At 39.0% G+C, this 18,657-nt stretch overlaps 2 protein-coding genes across 5 annotated transcripts; one reads left to right on the top strand and one right to left on the bottom strand.

Annotated features, from left to right (window-relative positions):
* The first annotated feature begins 9,181 nt into the window (after positions 1-9,181).
* On the top strand, positions 9,182-11,210 carry LOC104798712 (zinc finger protein CONSTANS-LIKE 7). Of its 2 annotated transcripts, none has more exons than XM_010520894.2 (2): positions 9,182-10,442; positions 10,723-11,210. In XM_010520894.2, exons 1-2 carry the CDS (start codon positions 9,336-9,338, stop codon positions 10,966-10,968), a joined length of 1,353 nt encoding a protein of 450 aa, XP_010519196.1. In that variant the 5' UTR covers positions 9,182-9,335; the 3' UTR covers positions 10,969-11,210. The 2 variants fall into 2 exon arrangements, with proteins under 2 accessions (XP_010519196.1, XP_010519197.1); XM_010520895.2 differs by having other exon boundaries at positions 9,185-10,442; positions 10,729-11,210.
* A 943-nt stretch (positions 11,211-12,153) lies between these two features.
* On the bottom strand, positions 12,154-14,813 carry LOC104798713 (peptidyl-tRNA hydrolase, chloroplastic). 3 transcript variants are annotated; one of them, XM_010520897.2, is made up of 8 exons: positions 14,400-14,812; positions 14,231-14,315; positions 13,689-13,748; positions 13,516-13,566; positions 13,361-13,418; positions 13,209-13,267; positions 12,578-12,654; positions 12,154-12,495 (listed from the first exon to the last, which is right to left on the bottom strand). In XM_010520897.2, exons 1-8 carry the CDS (start codon positions 14,745-14,747, stop codon positions 12,382-12,384), a joined length of 852 nt encoding a protein of 283 aa, XP_010519199.1. In that variant the 5' UTR covers positions 14,748-14,812; the 3' UTR covers positions 12,154-12,381. The 3 variants fall into 3 exon arrangements, with proteins under 3 accessions (XP_010519199.1, XP_010519198.1, XP_010519200.1); XM_010520896.2 differs by having other exon boundaries at positions 13,361-13,434; positions 13,681-13,748; XM_010520898.1 differs by lacking the exon at positions 13,689-13,748 and having other exon boundaries at positions 14,400-14,813.
* Between the last annotated feature and the right edge of the window lie 3,844 nt (positions 14,814-18,657).

Below are 18,657 nucleotides of genomic sequence, written 5' to 3' on the forward strand. Positions count from 1 at the left end.
AGTTTCTATAACTGGGTTTCGAACCCACAACCTCTTGGTAGAGGGGAGTTGTCATTAATCACTAGGCTGGGGGACTCCCAAAAAAAAAATTTCACTTTAGTTTCTTCTAGACTTAATAATTTTCAACAAAAACTGATCCAACAACTATTCTTTTGAACTCCAACATTTCTGATGGATTTTGAACTAGCAAGTCAACAAATCCGAAAAAATGTTGGAACAAACATTAGAAATCATGTAGAAGAAGAAGGATTTGGGTGATAACTGTTGGGGACGACAGTTGTTGACGACGGCAAAACTCCGGCAATTTGAGCGATTCCAGATAAGTACTTGAAATTAAAAGATTATTTTGTCGAGGTCTGTGAAACACAGTTTCCTTAAGTTCGATTTCCATGCCACCTCTAAAGCTTCGAGGCTACTGGAGCACGATGAACTCTCAGGATACAACGACCCTTATTTGGAAGAAGCTTTCCAAATACTAAGCAAACCCAAAGAGAGATATGAGCAAATATGTGAATACTCTTTTTTTTTTCTCTAGAATGCTTGTTTTTTTCTCTGTATTTTATGAGCTAACCCAAGACCCTTATTTATAGTAGAGGGGAGAATCTCAAAATAAAATCAATTTGATTTTCAAAATTCAAATTTGATTTTATGTTGATATTATCTCAATCTTATCTCAATAATATTTGATAGATTTTCTGCAGATTTGAATCCAATTTGAATTTCAAAATCAATCAATCTCTCAATATTCTGCAGATTTTATTAAAGTTTCTAGAACTTTCCACGGACCGGACTTCTCACGGGCTATGCCCGTTTTGATTCTATCAAATAAACCCAAATCCAACAATCCCCCACAAGAATCAAAATAGGGCCTTGAGTTAGGTGAACCTAAATGCATATCATGCAACTAATGCATTGTATGCAAATGATGTGCAATGCAAAATTTACTCAAAGAGAGTTTACTGTATCCGGAAAGGTAGTTTTACCTTTGAACTTTCCGTAATGAAATACTATCGGATGTACTTGCTAAACAGTGAACACGATGTCTTGAACTATTCAGCTTTTGTATATACCAAGACAACAGTACTCACGCAACACCCCCTCTCTCTCTCGTTAGTCCATTTGTTGCATCCATTATGGCCATGGGACAGCACCTGGTAGATTTCATCAAATACTCTAGAGAACTAGCCCTTTTGTCATTCTCATAAAAACGGCTCACTTCATACTTGATATAGGAGATTTCTCTTTGAGAGTATCTCAATATACTCTACTCTCGTAGGAGATAAGAGAATCTTTAAGAGCATAAACTCAACCTTCCCAATTTGTATCACTCTTATCATAGGAATGTGAAGAAACATCAGTCTCGAGTGATCCCATCGACCCCTCCACAATTTGGTTGTCCCATTGAACCTAACACTGGTGGTTTGTCCAGATAGGTTGGGTTACCATCATGGTGGTTTGTCATTCTATGGGCTTTAATCTCACTCCCCTCGATAATATTTCTACCTGATCTCTGTTAAGGCCTTTGGTCAGAGGATCAGCCAAATTATCTTTTGATCTCACAACATCAATAGATATGACACCATCTGTTAGTAATTTTCTAACGGAGTTGTCATCTGCGGATGTGTTGCGACTTTTCCTTATAAACATGCCTTTTTGCCCTTCCTATTGCAGACTGACTATCGCAATGTATGCAAATTCCAGACACCGGTTTAGGCCATATAGGAATATTCTCAAGAAAGTTTCGAAGTCACTCAGCTTCTTCACCAGCAAGGTCTAAAGCTATGAATTCAGATTCCATAGTGGATCTTGCAATACACGTTTGATTAGAAGTTTTCCACGAAATAGCACCTCCACCAACAACGAATATATATTCACTTGTGGATTTATTCTCATTCAAATCTGAGATCCAGTTCGCATCAGAATATCCTTCTAATACTGCTGGATATTTTGTATAGTGCAGTCAATAATTCTCAGTATACCTTAGATATCTAAGGAGTCTAATTATGGCCTTCCAATGATCACAACTTGGATTGCTCGTATATCTGCTAAGTCTATTCACGGTATTAGCAATATCCGACCTTGTGTTATTCATAAGATGCATTAAGCTTCCTATGATTCTGGAATATTCTAATTGTTGAACTCCCTCACCGGTGATGTTTTTTCAAATGAGAATTAACATCAATTGGAGTTCTCGCCTCAGAATTTCCATCTTTGTCAAACCTCTCTAAGATTTGTTTTATATAGTGACTTTTTGATAACGCATAACCGTCTTGTGTCTTGATAATTCTCATACCAAGTATTACATCTGCTATTCACAAGTCTTTCATGTCAAAGTAATTTGATAACATAGTTTTTGTAGCTTTAATCACCTTATCACTACTACCAGTGATGATCATATCATCTACGTAAAGACAGATAATCACAAATTCTGTCTCATTACCTTTGACATATATGCACTTGTCAACCTCGTTGACTCGAAATCCATTTGACAACATTACGCTATCAAACTTCGCATGCCATTGTTTTGGAGCTTGTTTAAGTCCATACAAGGATTTCATAAGTTTACACACTTTTTCCTCTTGTCCTACACTCTGCACCCTTCAGGTTGAAGCATGTATACTTCTTCTTCCAGTTCACCATTTAGAAATGCAGTCTTTACATCCATCTGATGTAATTCTAGATTATGTAAGGCTGCCAAGGCTATAATAAGCCTTATGGATGTTTTCCGAGTGACTGGAGAGTAAACATCGAAGTAATCGACACCATCAGTTTGTCTATAGCCTTTGACTACAAGTCTCGCCTTGTATTTTCTAATAGAACCATCGGGTTTCATCTTCATTTTGAAGACCCATTTATAACTCAATGGTTTGCATCCTTGTGGAAGATCCACAAGTTCCCAAGTGTAATTTTGTCTGATTGATTCAATCTCACTCTTCACTGCTTCCTTCAAATAAGGAGCTTCGGGAGATGACATAGCCTCTTGATATGTCTGTGGTTCTTTATCCAACATAAATGTTAGATAATCAGAACCAAAAGAAGTCGATTTCTTTTCCCTTTTACTTCTTCTAGGCTCTTCAACCTCTTCCTCTAATTGCTTAGAAGATTCATGAATTCTTTGAGATTCCATACCACTTAGATCTAATTCTATCCGAGTCTTGTTAGGGAAATACATCTTCAAAAAACGAAGCGTCTCTTGATTCAACGACTGTATTCGCATGTATTTCAGAATTATCTGATTTAAACACCAAGAATCGGTAAGCATTCGAATTGTGTGCATAACCAATAAACACACAGTCTATTGTTTTTGGTCCTAACCTAGTTCGTTTAGGAATAGGGATAGGAACCTTAGCGAGACAACCTCATACTCTCAAGTATTTATAGCTAGGTGATTTGCCTTTCCACAACTCGTAGGGTGTTTTGTGGAGTCTTTTATGGGGCACTCTGTTTAATACAAAGTTAACAGAAATCACTGCTTCCCCCCACAAGTTCTGAGAAGATCCAGAACTTATTAACATAGCATTCATCATTTCTTTCAGCGTTCTATTTTTGCGTTCAACGATGTCATTCTGTTCTGGCGTATAAGGGACTGTAGTTTGATGGATGATGCCATGATCTGCGCACAATTGCGCAAAAGGCGACTCATATTCACCTCCTCTATCGCTTCTTAAAGCTTTGATTTTCTTTCCAAGTTGATTTTCAACTTCGTTTTTATAGAGATTAAACATCTCTATTGCCTCATCTTTACTTCTCATTAAATAGAGATAACAATATCGAGTACAATCATCAATAAAATTAATGAAGTACTTTTTTTCACCTCTGGTTTGCACGTATTTCAAATCGCATACATCTGTATATATTAATTCCAAAGGTTCAGTACTTCGCTCAATATTTTTAAACGAAGACTTAGCAAATTTTGCTTCAACGCAGACTTCACACTTGTGGTCTTTGTCTAATTTAAATTTTGGCAGTAGATTAAAAGACAGTAATCTTTGCATAGACTTAAGATTCACATGTTCTAATCTACCATGCCATAATCTTGACTCATTCAAGTAAGCAGAAGAAGTAGAAGCTTTATTAATACCATTTGCGGTTATATTGTTGGCCGCATTGGTGTTATAAATGATCATTACATTTATCTTGAACATACCATTTGCTAGATAACCTCTACCAAGATACACACCATCTTTTGCATTACAACTCTCTCAGATTCAAAAACTAGCTTAAAGCCTTTCTTTGACATCACAGATCCAGAAAGCAGGTTCTTGCGAATGTCTGGCATATGAAGAACCTCAGTGAGTGTCAACTTCTTTCCAGAAGTCATCTTCAAAATGACTGAACCCTTGCCTTCTACTTTGGATGCAGCAGAGTTTCCCATATAGCATCTTTCTCTGGTGACAGTGTCATAGGTGGTGAACATCCATTTGTTAGCACAAATATGGCGGGTTGCTCCAGTGTCTATCCACCATTCTCTTGGATTATCTCCGACCATGTCCGCTTCTGACACAACTGCTACGAATTCAGACTCCCCATCTTCTACTTCAGCTACATGAGCTTGGGTCTTATTCCCAATTTTGTTCTGGACACTTTCCTTGCGATGGTAGCAATCTTTCGCCAGATGTCCAGCCTTTCTACAAACGTAGCAATTCCCTTGAATTTCTTGGAGTTGACATTCTTATCAATCTTCCGCTTTTTAATCTCTTTGACCTTAGTCGTAACGAAATTTGCCTTGGATCCAAACTGCCCATTCATTTTAAGAATAGGTTGAGACTCCTGCCGAATTCTTACACGACGATGTAAATCTTTCAAAGACATGTCCTTAGGTTTTTGCCTCAGGCCATTCTTGAAACTTGTCCAGGATGGAGGCAATTTTTCAATCAGAGTTGCCATCTGGAACCGTTCATTTACCATGATGTCTTCTCCCGCCAAGTTGTGGAAGATGATTTGCAATTCATCTACTTATTCCACAACACTCCTTGTATCTACCATACGGTAGTTTAGGAGCTTGGCTACCACCATTCGCCCTTGGCTAGCCTCTTCGACCCGCTACTTATGATCAATCGCTTCCCAGAGTTGCTTTGCCGTAACATATTTGGAGAAAACACCATACAGCGAACATCCAAACCATTCAGTACAAAGTTCCAACACATGAAACTGTTATGTTTCCATTGTTAGAAACTAGCTAGAGATTGGGCATTATCCTCCTCTGGGATTGGTTCCTCTTTAGTGAGGTACCGTGACAACTTAAGTTGTGTTAAGAAAAACAACACCTTTTATTGCCAGTGTTTGAAATTTTGACCCTTAAATTGTTCAGGTCTCTCAGCCGGGCCGATTGGCACAATAGGAATTGCCTGGTTTTCGGAGTTCGCAACAACCGAAGGTATTCCTGGTGGGACAACAACGTTCACAACGTTTGGCACTTGATTATTCATATTTGTGCCAGCAGCAGCATGATTAACGGGTTAGTAACCTCCGCTATATGAGGATTCTCATTGATGTCCATAGCAGGAATCTCATTCCCTAGAGCAGTATTTGAATCCATGGGATTTCTTGAATTATCAATGGTCTGTGGAATAAATCCAATCATTGTTAGCTTTCACAAAGCTTATAAACTAAACCAAGTTTCACTTAACTTATAAATTGGTTTGGCTCGCTTCTAGTGATAGCCGGAGGGTTCACCCTGATTCCCACGTCCTTACTATGAAGAGGGTATAAAGGGCTTCCTCTTCAAACCCGACCCGCTAAGACAAAGTTTGCTTCCCCAATTTACAGAAAAAGTTACGTCCGATTTTGTTTAACCTTTTTTTTTCTCAAAAAATAATATTCTAATTTTTTTTCCACAAAACACTTTTAACTAAAAGATATTTGGCTTTCTCTTATGGGTTTTTAGACTAATCTCTTTAAATTGGGCTAAAACAAAACTTTTCAATTCGGGTTTACTCTTTTGGGCTTTTCAATTAATCTCTTTGAATTTAATTTAGGCTTCAAATGGGCTGAACTTTTGAAATTTAATTGGACTAATATTTAATATTAAATTTGGGCCTTAAATTCAATTGGGCTTAGACTCATTAATATTTGGACAACAAAACAACTATTTGGTTTTTTTTTCCAAACATTTTTTTCCTTTTTAACCTAGTTATTTTTTTAGATCCAAATTCGTGTGAGGTTTTATACCGAAATTAAAAGAAGATTTAGGCACTTACCCGAGAAGTTTGCATCGTGTTAACCATATTCGAACTTAAGATTGTTGGGGACGACAGTTGTTGACGACGGTAAAACTCCGGCAATTCGAGCGATTCCAGATAAGTACTTGAAATTAAAAGATTATTTTGTCGAGGTATGTGAAACACTTCTTTAAGTTCGATTTTCGTGCCACCTCTAAAGCTTCGAGGCTACTGGAGCACGGTGAACTCCCAGGATACAACGACCGCGTATTTGGAAGAAGTTTTCCAAATACCAAGCGAACCCAGAGAGATATATGAGCAAATATGTGAATGCTCATTTTTTTTCTCTAGAATGCTTGTTTTTTTTTTCTCTGTATTTTATGAGCTAACCCAAGACCCCTATTTATAATAGAGGGGAGAATCTCAAAATAAAATCAATTTGATTTTCAAAATTCAAATTTGATTTTATTTTGATATTATTTCAATTTTATCTCAATCATATTTGATAGATTTTCTGTAGATTTGAATCCAATTTGAATTTCAAAATCAATCAAGAATATCCTCTCAATATTCTGCAGATTTTATTAAAGTTTCTAGAACTTTTCACGGAACGGACTTCTCACAGGCTAGGCCCGTTTTGATTCTATCAAATAAACCAAATCCAACAATAACTTCTACAAACTCATGGTACATTCTTCATTGTATGTGGGCGAAGAGAGGAGATTTCTCTGAAGACGATGTGCAAATGCGTAAAAGTTAAAGTCAAGTCCACGATTACGCTTGCTATATGTACTCGAGGAAACCCATTTGTGCAAATGCAAAGAGCAAACTCGAATTGGGTTTAGAAGGTTATCAAACTAAAAACTAAAAATCAAAAATCAAAAACTAAAACAAAAAATTCAAAATAAAAATCATTCAAAGACAAAATCTTTATTGTTGATCATCTCAACATTCACCTGCATAATGACATTAACAGATTTATTATTCAAAAAGGCAAATTTTGTATAACTTGGATATTATTTTCCCTACCAAACACGTCCCCTTTGTTTAATTTAATTAGGAAAAAAAAAGAAATAATGGTGCAAAACGGTCGAGAAAATATACTTCTGGTTAGAAAACAACGTAACGGAAATGAGTGGGAATCTTTCGTTTTGATGTGTGGAATTTATTAAATGTTTTTGTATGTTTTTGGACTGATTTCTGGTTGATATTTGACGTTGCGATCTTTGGAATCTGCAAACCCACAACTTCGACTAAACTCCATTTCATGGGTCACTCACACCACGAAATCAAAATTTTCTAACCGTTTTTATAACCACAATAATAAATTGGGTAATTTTAATTTCTCTTGCTATTTTTAATTCCCCGCTGTTAGGTCTTTGTCGGATTATCGTGTGTGTGTATATATATATATATATAACCAAAATAGTGGGTCTTAGAAGTTTAAATTTTTTGTAGATGTTTTTAACATGTCTTATCTTGCTCATAAGAAATCAAACAGTTTATGAGTTTTTAATATAAACTGTAGACATCAATGGCTCATATAACATCGTCATTACGTCACAAATTAGCAAAATCGAAACAATTTCATCATTCTTTTATAAAATTTAAATTTATTTTCAATAATTATGTGTGGACCTATATGCTAATCAAATTAGATCGGAACGGTTTATAATTCATTTTATTGTTTTATTCTAACATCCAAAACCACTAATTTTAGAAAATAAATCATTAAAATCGTTGTTTCATTTATAATGTTTATTCGTTTCGATGATGTGTAACGAACGGTATTTATCGAATTCATGCCATCAAAACGAAAGCTGGGGGCCCACTGAAGAATCCTCATAGGCCAATTAGCCAATAAGAACGCAAGATTTTGGATGACATAAAAGCTTTGAGCCAATGAACAGTGGAGGAAAACCGTTTATGGGTCCCACTTGATTTCATAATCCGACAAACTTTCTTTTTCTTTTTAAATTATTTTGTTATATGGACAGGCACCCGTATATACAAAACAAAGTTATTATTTTTGGCCTTGTTGATTACGGTGGATTTGGTCTATGGAGGCATTCATATGAATCAGCATAATTTTGTATAATAAAAATAGCTAAAAAATATATTGTAATTATATTCAACGATAGTATCTCGTCACGGTAAATATAATGTATATTCGTTTTTTATGTGAAAATCGTTGATGATGTTAATATTTTAGGGTACAGATTAATTTCTATAATATATTTTTCTTAACTTATACAAAAAAAGGGTTAAATATGGTAATAAAAATAAGTCATTCATTTGTTGCTATATATTTTCTTAGACTTGAAAGTTTCATGGTATTGCTATTACCATACATTCCAGTGACAAAATTTCCCAACAAGTTATTTAGTTGTAGAGATTGGTCCGTCGGTTAAATAAAACTTTATCTCTCTCTATATACCAAAGAATAAACCCAATATTTCATTATGTAATTTACATAAGTATATTACTACTAGTATTTCCTAAATTAGAAAGTTCATTCAACCCAAAAAAATAGTAGTTACCAATTTTATCAATACACAACAAAACTAAGTGAGATATGTAAAGAGTGTATGTATGTATGTATGTATGTATGTATGTATGTATGTATGTATGTATGTATGTATGTATGTATGTATGTATGTATGTATGTATGTATGTATGTATGTATGTATGTATGTATGTATGTATGTATGTATGTATGTATGTATGTATGTATGTATGTATGTATGTATGTATGTATGTATGTATGTATGTATGTATGTATGTATGTATGTATGTATGTATGTATGTATGTATGTATGTATGTATGTATGTATGTATGTATGTATGTATGTATGTATGTATGTATATGTGCATATTCCAAAGAAACTAAAAGTTATACAAATGTTCAGTCTCACATGCAATCGACGGTGGGACAATAGCCCAATGCTGTTGACGTTTCTCTCTTAAAGTTCCAAATAATTGAGGCCCCAATTTCCTAAAAATAATTTCCAAAGACCAAAACATAACTGAATAATAAAAAAAATGTGCTCGGGACACAAATAAATATAAATCAACACGAGACGCCACACACGCAGAGCTCGAGTGTTCTTTGCAAAACCACAGGAACAATCTTTGCTCGTCCCTCTAAGATTCTGCGTCTGCGTGTGTGTAAGGATGGTCATGGAGACTCAAGCGGCGAACGTGATGGGAGGCAAGACGGCACGTGCTTGCGACGCGTGCATGCGTCGGCGTGCACATTGGTTTTGTGCAGCCGATGACGCGTTCCTGTGCCAAACCTGCGACTCGTCCATCCACTCGGCGAACCAATTGGCGATAAGGCACGAGCGTGTACGGCTCCGGACGTGTTCCATGTCACCTTCGTCCTCCTTCTCGTCTTCCGTACATTCTCAGATCGAGAAATCGACCGGAGTGAACGCCGGAACACTGGTGTGGTACGAAGGTTTCACGAGGAAAACAAGGACGCCGAGGAGATTGCTTAGGAGGTCACTTCAAAAGAAGAAGGTCGTTAATGCTATTGCGAACGATGATTTGGATTTCGATTTGGATTTGAATTCCACTTCCAATTCGAACGAGCCTGTTGTCCCTGAGCTCGGAAGTGAAGAAGAGTTGTTTTTATTTCCTTCGATGGTCGAAAACGAAGAGAATTTGAATTGTCAGGTTCCGGTGTTCGATTTCTCCGACATGGAGATGGAAGCTAACGACATCAACAAAGATGAAAACAGCTTTGGTTTTGCCCCGGATTCAGACAAGATTGGTGGAGGATGTCACGAGGAGGAACAAATGGAGAATGGGTTAAATGGCTTCTTGCCCTTCGATATGGATCTTGCCGAGCTCACCATGGACGTTGAGAGCTTACTCGGAGAGGAATCTTGCATGGGAATCAAGGAACCAGGGGCTCTTGAATTCAAAGAAGATGAAGAGAAAATCGGTTTGACATTGAGGACCGTTAAAGACGAGGAAGAAGAGGAGGGATTAGGAGAAACTTGTCGATGGAATTTGGACAACGGGTCCTCAGTTTCAGGTGGAAAAAGAGAAGAAGTAGAAGACGTGAATGGTAAGAAAGGATTAAGAAGCGAGGATAACTATGAAGAAGAAGGAGAAGAAGAAGAAAGATGTGCGGATGAGAAGGCAAAGAAGCAGAGCTTGTTTTTGCGGTTAGATTACGAAGCTGTGATGATTGCTTGGGACAGCGAATGCTCGCCATGGACCACCGGTCGCTGCCCGGATTTCCGTCCCAGCAACTTTTGGCTGGACTGCCTGGTATCTCTCTCCGTCTCTCTCGTGTATTCAAAATGGTTACAAACTTTGAACAAAATTCTCGAAATGCAAGATTCTATTTGATCCCATTAATAAAATATTTGCATATCTTTGCACAAAAATGTCAAGGGATGGTGTAAAACATTGGCAAAACTGGACAACGTTGTTAATAAAGATGCCAAAGTTCATCGATTGGAATGTTAATATAGATGCTGTCGTATGAGTAACTATAGAGTGATGTTATTTGTAGACACGATTTTTTCCTAACTAAGGAAGTTTCTAGTTGCAGGGCTTCGTAATCGACGGGTCCGAAGAGGCGACGCCAGCCGTTGGATCAATGCCACGTCGGCAAGGGAGAGGAGGATCCGACGGCGAGAGAGAAGCGAGGGTGTTGAGGTACAGAGAGAAGAGGAGAAGGAGGTTGTTCGCGAAGAAGATAAGGTACGAGGTCAGGAAACTCAATGCCGAGAAAAGGCCTCGTATCAAAGGCCGGTTCGTCAGGAGGACCTCGTCTTACTGCGTCATATAGCTAGTTTGGTTTGGTTGAGTTTACGATAAGTGTATTTTGTAGGAAGTGTTCTTGAATGTCTATTTTTTTTTTAATTTTTAAAATCACTATTTTTCATATTAAGGTTTAGAAACCTTTAACGTACTTCTGTCGTCAACAACATCATCGTTGTCATCAGAAATGTTTGCGTCGGACCTCCTTTGTCATATTCGTCATCTGTATCCAAAATTTTTCGGATATGTGATTCGTCTTCGTTCCTCCGATTCCGGTGTCGGTTTGTCTATCCTGTTCATGTCAAACCAATGTCCGATTCCACCGAATTTCTGCACATTTGTCACAACATATAGTATAACAGTGGTAAAACGCCATGCATAACAAGATGATTATAAAGGAGTAGCTCAAACACAATATGAATCATGTGTAGGTAGTAGATAATCAAGATATGATTTGTTCATTTTAAGAGCGAAAGAGATATCACTAGATCCCTCGAATTAGTAGGACTGTGGAAATATGTGACCACATTATATTGAAATATGTGACTGCATTATAGATGATTGTCATCTATTACTTGTAGTCTATCCATAAAAGAGAAAGTAGTCGAATTTAATAAGGTAATTGGTTTCATACATTTTGTTCGACAAATAATATCGCGTGACAAAAGGATCATTGGTTCAGCTATTACCGACTTTGGTTAGATCACTTCGAATTCTATTCGTCGTGATTAATTACAACGTTTTGTTAGAGAGACCAATTATGATTTGTGAATCGAACAATTGACACTCTTCAGGATCTCATGGTGATTGTGAATCTACGTATCTATAAACTCGGATCGCATTGTATTGTATAGGGTATATATGTGTATGTATTTTATTTTTTTTAATTGATAACGTAGCGCTAACGTGGTTGTTGAGTCGGTCACACATTGGTAATTTTGGTCAAATAAGTTAGAAAAAATTTTATATGAAAGATAATGACAAATTTCTAATTTTGTGAAAATTTTTGACAGGATTTATTTCTACAAATTTTTGAGTTCTATATAGAACATTTTAATAAGTTTAGAATTTTTTTAATTAACCCAATCTTTTTAAAATAATATTTTTTATAAAACATGAATTCGAACCGAAGTATATGTCAAAATTGAAACGAAACTCGAGAGAAAAAAAAAACTATTGATATAATTTTAACACAAAAAAAAACTCAACCATGAGAAAAATAACCTCACCAAAATACCCATCCCTAATTATTCCATTTAAAAATGGGATTGTCCAAAAGTCTGTGAAACAAAAATCCTTAAATTCTATTGTTCACATTAAATGAAAAGCACACTATGATGGCACAACACGTGTTTTCGTGAGGTTCTCGTGTATCCTCAAAGAATATGCGACCCAAGACAGAGCTAGAATCAAAAGAATGAATCTTCCAAAGGGAAATTCCTTAACCGAGTTGTTCTATCGATTTCCGGGAGTTGACAAAGGTTGCACTTTTATTGAACCCTTCGAGCAAAAGGATCCGTATCGCCTCCAACCCGGTTTGGAATGTAAAGTCCAACTGAAAACAACGAACAATAAGGACGCCTTAACATTTATTCTCCTGAAAAGAACCGACGGAATGTTGGCATTTATCACGCTACCTCTTCCCGCTCTTGTTTGTTGAAAGGACGCAGGACAAAAGCAGCTGTGTCCATCTTCCCTGGAGGTCGCCCGATCCCTGGAAAATAAAAACGTGATTATACCGAAGATCAAGAAGAAAAGGGCAGCTCGGGATGTCACATTGCAGATTAGGGATGGAAACCCCCCCCCCCCCGCCCCCCCCCCCGAATTTTGGTACCCGAACCCATCTGCGGGTTGGTTACCCGAGCACTATATGAGATGACATCGGATCAACATGAGGAAAACCCGAAAATCGGGTTCGGTTGATTAGATCCAATATAAGATATAACCTGCCCTACCTGAATACACAATAAATTGACATTTCCCCCCTAAGATTCAAAGATACTACACACAAACCTATCGAAATTTCATGTTCTGGTTTGGATAATCGAAAAACTTAGAGTACCCAATCCGAATCAATTCATAAGTATTTTAAATTTTTTTGAAAATTCGTATTTAAATTCAAGCCCGAAATTTATCTGAGATACCCGACCAAAACGGATCTGAGATTGAGTAATATCTTGTGAGAGACAAGTCGGGTTCACGTAACCCGAAAAACTCGGGTACTCAATCCATGCCTTCCCCAACGCAGATAACAAAAAATTTTGGTACCTATTCTTAAACGTGGGAAATCACGATTTCCTTTAAAGTGATCTATTATGCTTCTCATCCTGCAGGTAAAAGATAGACAACTGAGATGATGCAGACATTCATCTTAAGTTTCAATAGCAAATGCAGAGTGTGTAAAAGGGAGCAGAATATACCCGTTGTGCCCACCATGACCACCTTTTGGTAACAACCGCATTTTGGCAAAGGGCAAATCTAAATCATCATAAATCTGACAAAGACGCATCAAGATCTAAAAGATGGCATATGCTGCCTAAATATGTAACTCAAAGGGTGAGAGAACATAAATTACCACAAGTACTTGTTTTAACGGGATTTTGTAATACGACACAATCGGCCCGACCTGCAGTCATAACAAGAACTCCGTCGATCATTATCAAGAAGGAATCAAATTCACAAGACAACAGAAAGATTGGTAAATTCTATGGGGAGAGTTCTTTCTGTTTAGCTCACTTACAGACTCACCACTTGCATTCATGAAAGTTTGAGGTTTAGCCAGCATAACAGGGACATTCCCCATCATACCTATTGAAAAAACCAATCACCCAAAGTTGCAAACAGAGATAAAAATAAGAACTTCTCAATCCCTCCCTATCAAGTAGAATCAGGAATACTCTTCAAAACCAGAGGCAATAACTTCAGAATAAAGGTGGATATAAATATGAATATGTTGAAGCTATCTTAAGAAACAAGAACCTATTAACCATGGGGAACTGTCAAACCATCATGAACTATCAACAAAACAAACAAACAACAACAACAAAACAAACAAAGAGTTGCCTTGCTTAGACCGTACTTAAGAAATCAATTTCTCTTTCTGAGATCAATTTATCAGACTCCTTTCACATTCGTGCTTTTTTGCAGAAGTTTATCCTAAACTTGAAAACCGAATTGGGCTCGCCCATATGTCAGAATGGGAACAGACCCATCAGAGCAGATGTGGTGCAGGAAAGGAAAACTCACACATTGATCGAATTCGAAGAGCACAAGTGAGTGAAAAACAATACCTTTCCCAAGAAAGGCCTTGAAGTTAACACTGTTCACGGAAATCCCCTCTGCTTCAGCCAAGGCATCCACCATCTCAAATCCAACCTTCAAAAACGAGAAGGATACTCCCAAATTTAACGAACCAAAAAGGAAAAGACGCAGAGAGGGGGAGAGAGACAGAGAGGAGACGTTATGGCGCGTGCCGTTGTACTTCTTGCCGGGATTCCCAAGGCCGATAATGAGCCAGGGCTGCTGAGGCGGTGGCGACTTCTGCTTCGTCGAGGCTACCAGAACCTCCGGATTCGCAGACGATAACGAACACGACGATGCACAAGTAGAAGGATCAGACATATTACTTCCGATGCTTTTCCTTCCCCTTCCTCTCTTCAACCACCAACAGGCAGACGAAATGGAATAAAAAGAAGAAGAAAACAACGGTTTTGAGGTCGCCGTCGCCGGCGAGCGGAAGAGGAGTGAGCCGCGGCGAAGAGGGAAGCTGAGACTTGCGATTACAGAGGGAAAAGCAATAGCTTTCATTGTTTTTTCTTCTGGTTGGAAATTAGGGTTCTATATTCCAATTGGATTGAATTTGTTCTATTTGTTGGAATGTAAAAACCAAAAACCTTTTTTTATTGAAAAACATGGAAAAAAACCAGGAACTTCAAATAAATTATAATCTTTTAAAAATATCCAAAACCCCAAAAAAAAAATTAAAAATATCTATCGAAAATTTCTAACTTTTTACAAATCCAAATAAACTTTAACAAAAATAGTTATAAAAATATCTAAAAAACAGTAAAAACTATATTTTTTTTATAATTTATAGTTTACTATATTTATAGTTTTCAGGTGATCTTTTAAAAAACGTTTTTTTTAAACAAAAAATACTTTTAACACGATTTATATGTAGCTAGAGTTTTGTTCCCCGACGTAAATCTTCATTTTCTCGGGATCGTCCATCGGTCGATGTCGTTCGCATGGACCAGGCCATCGAACGATGCGGAGGTTGACACGGGCGATGAGGTGGTCGATGGTTACGGCGTCGATCTAGCCTCCTTCGATACGTACCTGATCAAGGTCGTTGGCTATGACGTCAATTGTCCGTAAGCTTTCTTCCATGAGGGATCGGAATCAACTCCGATTTATCCAGTCCGAAACCTTGACGTTCATTACCCAATCGATTAAACAAATCAAAAAAAATATTACCTTCATGAATTCTTCTCAAATTCTGTATTTAAGTATTTTTTTATAGAACAATGTTATGGAAGTTAACTTTGTTTTCGGTTAACCCTACTGCTGATCGGACATACCCTCTCACCTCTCTCTAACTTTACCAAATTCTCCTTCCCAAACCCTAGCTCACTCCTTCTTCTCACCACCGGCCGGCCGGCACAACCGTCAAAAACCCCTGGTCCGCCCACTGCAGGCCAGTGAAAAGAAACCCAGAAAGCATGGCCCCACGGTTGAGATCTGCATCAGCCCCTCCCTCCCCTGGTATTCTTGGACCAAGTCCTCTCACCACTAACCTAAATCCACCTTCACCTCTATCTTCTTCTCCTTCCAGCCATCGTGCTCCTCTCTCGTTACCTGTGCAGTCTAGTCTGCAGCAGGGAATCAGTCATTCTCTTCAACACCGCCAGGCGCTACGTTCTCCGTCTCCACATCGTCATAGCTCCCTTTCCTGTCCGCCATCCACCGCGAGCGGGAAAGGAAAACGAATCGGCTCTCTGTTCAGTGACGGGAAGGCAGGCGTCACTCTCTCTGACGGCCTGACCACCGATTTTGTTGCCGCAGCGAACGACCCAGATCCAGCTATGCCTCAGACAACCACATGGAGCAAGCATCTATTCTCGGACAGCCGTTACCTGAAGCGTATCGGTACCCCTGCTACGCACACCTCAGGGATTCCGCTTATTACGATTCCGGAAGATTCGATAAGTTCGACTGTCGGAGAATGGAAGGACTTCCTAATAGGGCAATTCTATGGATTGCCTCCTACCATGGGCCGTATTATCGGAGTTGTGAATGGCCTTTGGTCACGCGGCGGGCCACGAATACGTGTGCAAAACGTCGGTAATGGCACTTACCTGTTCAAGGTTCAGAACCCTACAACAAGAACTCAGATTCTCTCTCGGCAGTTCTGGTACATCGGGCAATGCCCGATGTTCGTTACAGCATGGAATCCTTACCACAAGCCTGACAAGCCGCCCATGTCGAGTGTTCCCACGTGGGTCTCTCTTCGGAATTTGCCGGAGCAGCTCTATAACTCCGACAGCATCAGCCGTATTGCGACAGGATTGGGAGTGCCGTTATACTTAGACCGAGCGACTATGGAGAAGGATAATGTCTCTCTTGCCCGAGTGTACATAAACGTGCAGATTCTCTACCCCCTCCCAAGCAGGATTGCTGTGCATTTACCTGATGGAGAAGAACAATTTATTGAGGTATCCTATGACTGGCTACCCCCGCAATGTAGTTCGTGCAAGGAAACTGGGCACAACGCCAAGCATTGCCCAAAGCACCCAGCTGCTGTGAAGGAACCCAGTGCGCCAATCTGGAGGCAAATTCAGCAGCGCAAGGGTAAGCAGCCAACAACATCAAAACCGAGACGCGAACAGAACCTCGACACGTCGGATCAGCCGATAGCAGTTGCTGAACCTTCTATAACACAACAAATAGAAGAGGAAATGCAAGTAATGTCACAACCACAAGACCCACCTGCAGCTGAGGTTTCTTCTACAGTTCCTTCCGGTAATCCAGAGCTCAGACCTGACTACTCCTACTGCAGTGGAAGAGGAACGCTCAGCCCTGGAAATTGAAAATCAAACTCAGAAAGAGGTATTAAATGAACCAGCATTAGACACCCCACCTACCCAGTCCATAACCATCAAGAATCCTGGACAAACGCCATCGAAAGCATCAACATCCTCCGGGAAGAGGAAAACAAAAAAGCGTGGCCGGAATGCCACGAGAGGTCGTTGATTTAAATTGGTAACCCATGTTTTTTGTTTGGAATGTTAGAGGCTTGAATAGCCGAACTAAACAACATTTTTTGCGCAAGTGGATTTTGGACAATAAGCTGCTACTCGGTGGAATTTTGGAAACACACATTCAAGAACCAAATGGAAGTAGGATTGAGCAAGCAATACCAAATGGTTGGAGGTCATTTTGCAATTTCAACGCTGACCAGTCAGACCGTATTTGGCTGGTCTGGAATCCTGAGTTAATTGTCAATATTTATCAAGTTTCGAAGCAAGCCATAACCTGTAGCATTCTGCACCCAAGCTCAGCAACATCATTCACTGCAACTATGGTATATGCGAGTAACATCAGCACTGAGAGGCAACAACTATGGGCTGAAATAGAAAGAATCTCATGCTACCAGCCTGTGAGAGAAACGCCATGGATTGTCTTGGGGGACCTGAACCAGATCCTATTCCCAAGTGAACGTTCGGATTTCCCGTCAGTCCTACAGTACACACAAGGAATGTTTGACCTTGAATCTTGCCTAGTATCCTCGGCAATCTCAGACATACCCATCAGGGGGCTATTGTACACATGGTGCAATAGGAGCAGCCAATAACCATTAGCGGAAAAATTGGATCGGGCCATGGGGAATGATGAATGGCATGACAAATACCCTGATGTCTATGCTGAATTCTTAGTACCTGGGCCGTCAGATCACTCGCCATGCATCCTCCGTCTACCAAGTCTCCAAGAAAAGGTAAAAAGGCCCTTCAAATTCTATCAGTTTCTAACTTTGCATCCCGAGTTTCCACAGATTATCAGTGATTCTTGGAACATAAATGAATGGAGTGGAACAGAGCAATTCTGCCTCTGTAAAAAGCTGCAGGCTATAAAGTTCCCTCTACGCTCACTCAACCGCGACCACTTCAGTGACCTATCGAAACGAGTTCAGAGAGAAGCTGGCAATCTTAAACAAGCGCAACAAATATTGTTAACCTCGCCAACAGCGGAACGAGTTCTAGAAGAACGAGCAATCCGGAAAGAATGGGCAATCCTTTCAGCTGCAGAAGAATCCTTTTACAGACAGAGGTCGAGAGTCAGATGGCTGCAAATGGGGGATAAAAACACGGGGTACTTCCACAAATTGGTTAAGGGAAGAACTGCTAGCAACCACATTCACTTCTTGGAGAACCAGCAAGGGCAAAGATTGGATTCTGTGGGATTGATCAAGGAACATGCTGTGGAGTTCTTTACTGAGCTACTAGGCAGATGAGACCCAAACACTAGAAGCCCTCCGAAAAATTGGTTGCGTGAGATGTTGAATTACAATTGCTCTACTGAAACAACAGAAGAGATTCTAAGATTGCCAACTGAGGATGACATCAAAACAGTCTTATTCAGTATGCCGAATAGTAAAGCACCAGGCCCAGATGGATTTCCTAAAGAATTCTTCACGGCTACATGGGATGTAATAGGGAAA

The sequence above is a fragment of the Tarenaya hassleriana genome, unplaced genomic scaffold, assembly GCF_000463585.1.
Source record: "Tarenaya hassleriana unplaced genomic scaffold, ASM46358v1 Cleome57, whole genome shotgun sequence".
NCBI classification, from domain to species: domain Eukaryota; kingdom Viridiplantae; phylum Streptophyta; class Magnoliopsida; order Brassicales; family Cleomaceae; genus Tarenaya; species Tarenaya hassleriana.

Bases quoted from the DNA above. Each gene is read 5' to 3' on its own strand.
- LOC104798712 (XM_010520894.2), top strand. From the start codon at position 9,336: ATGGTCATGGAGACTCAAGCGGCGAACGTGATGGGAGGCAAGACGGCA. The intron at 10,443-10,722 runs GTATCTCTCTCC...GGAAGTTTCTAG, and splicing joins ACTTTTGGCTGGACTGCCTG to TTGCAGGGCTTCGTAATCGA.
- LOC104798713 (XM_010520896.2), bottom strand. From the start codon at position 14,747: ATGAAAGCTATTGCTTTTCCCTCTGTAATCGCAAGTCTCAGCTTCCCT. The intron at 13,567-13,680 runs GTAAGTGAGCTA...TTATGACTGCAG, and splicing joins TGAATGCAAGTGGTGAGTCT to GTCGGGCCGATTGTGTCGTA. The intron at 12,655-13,208 runs GTACCAAAATTT...TTTATTTTCCAG, and splicing joins TTTCCCACGTTTAAGAATAG to GGATCGGGCGACCTCCAGGG.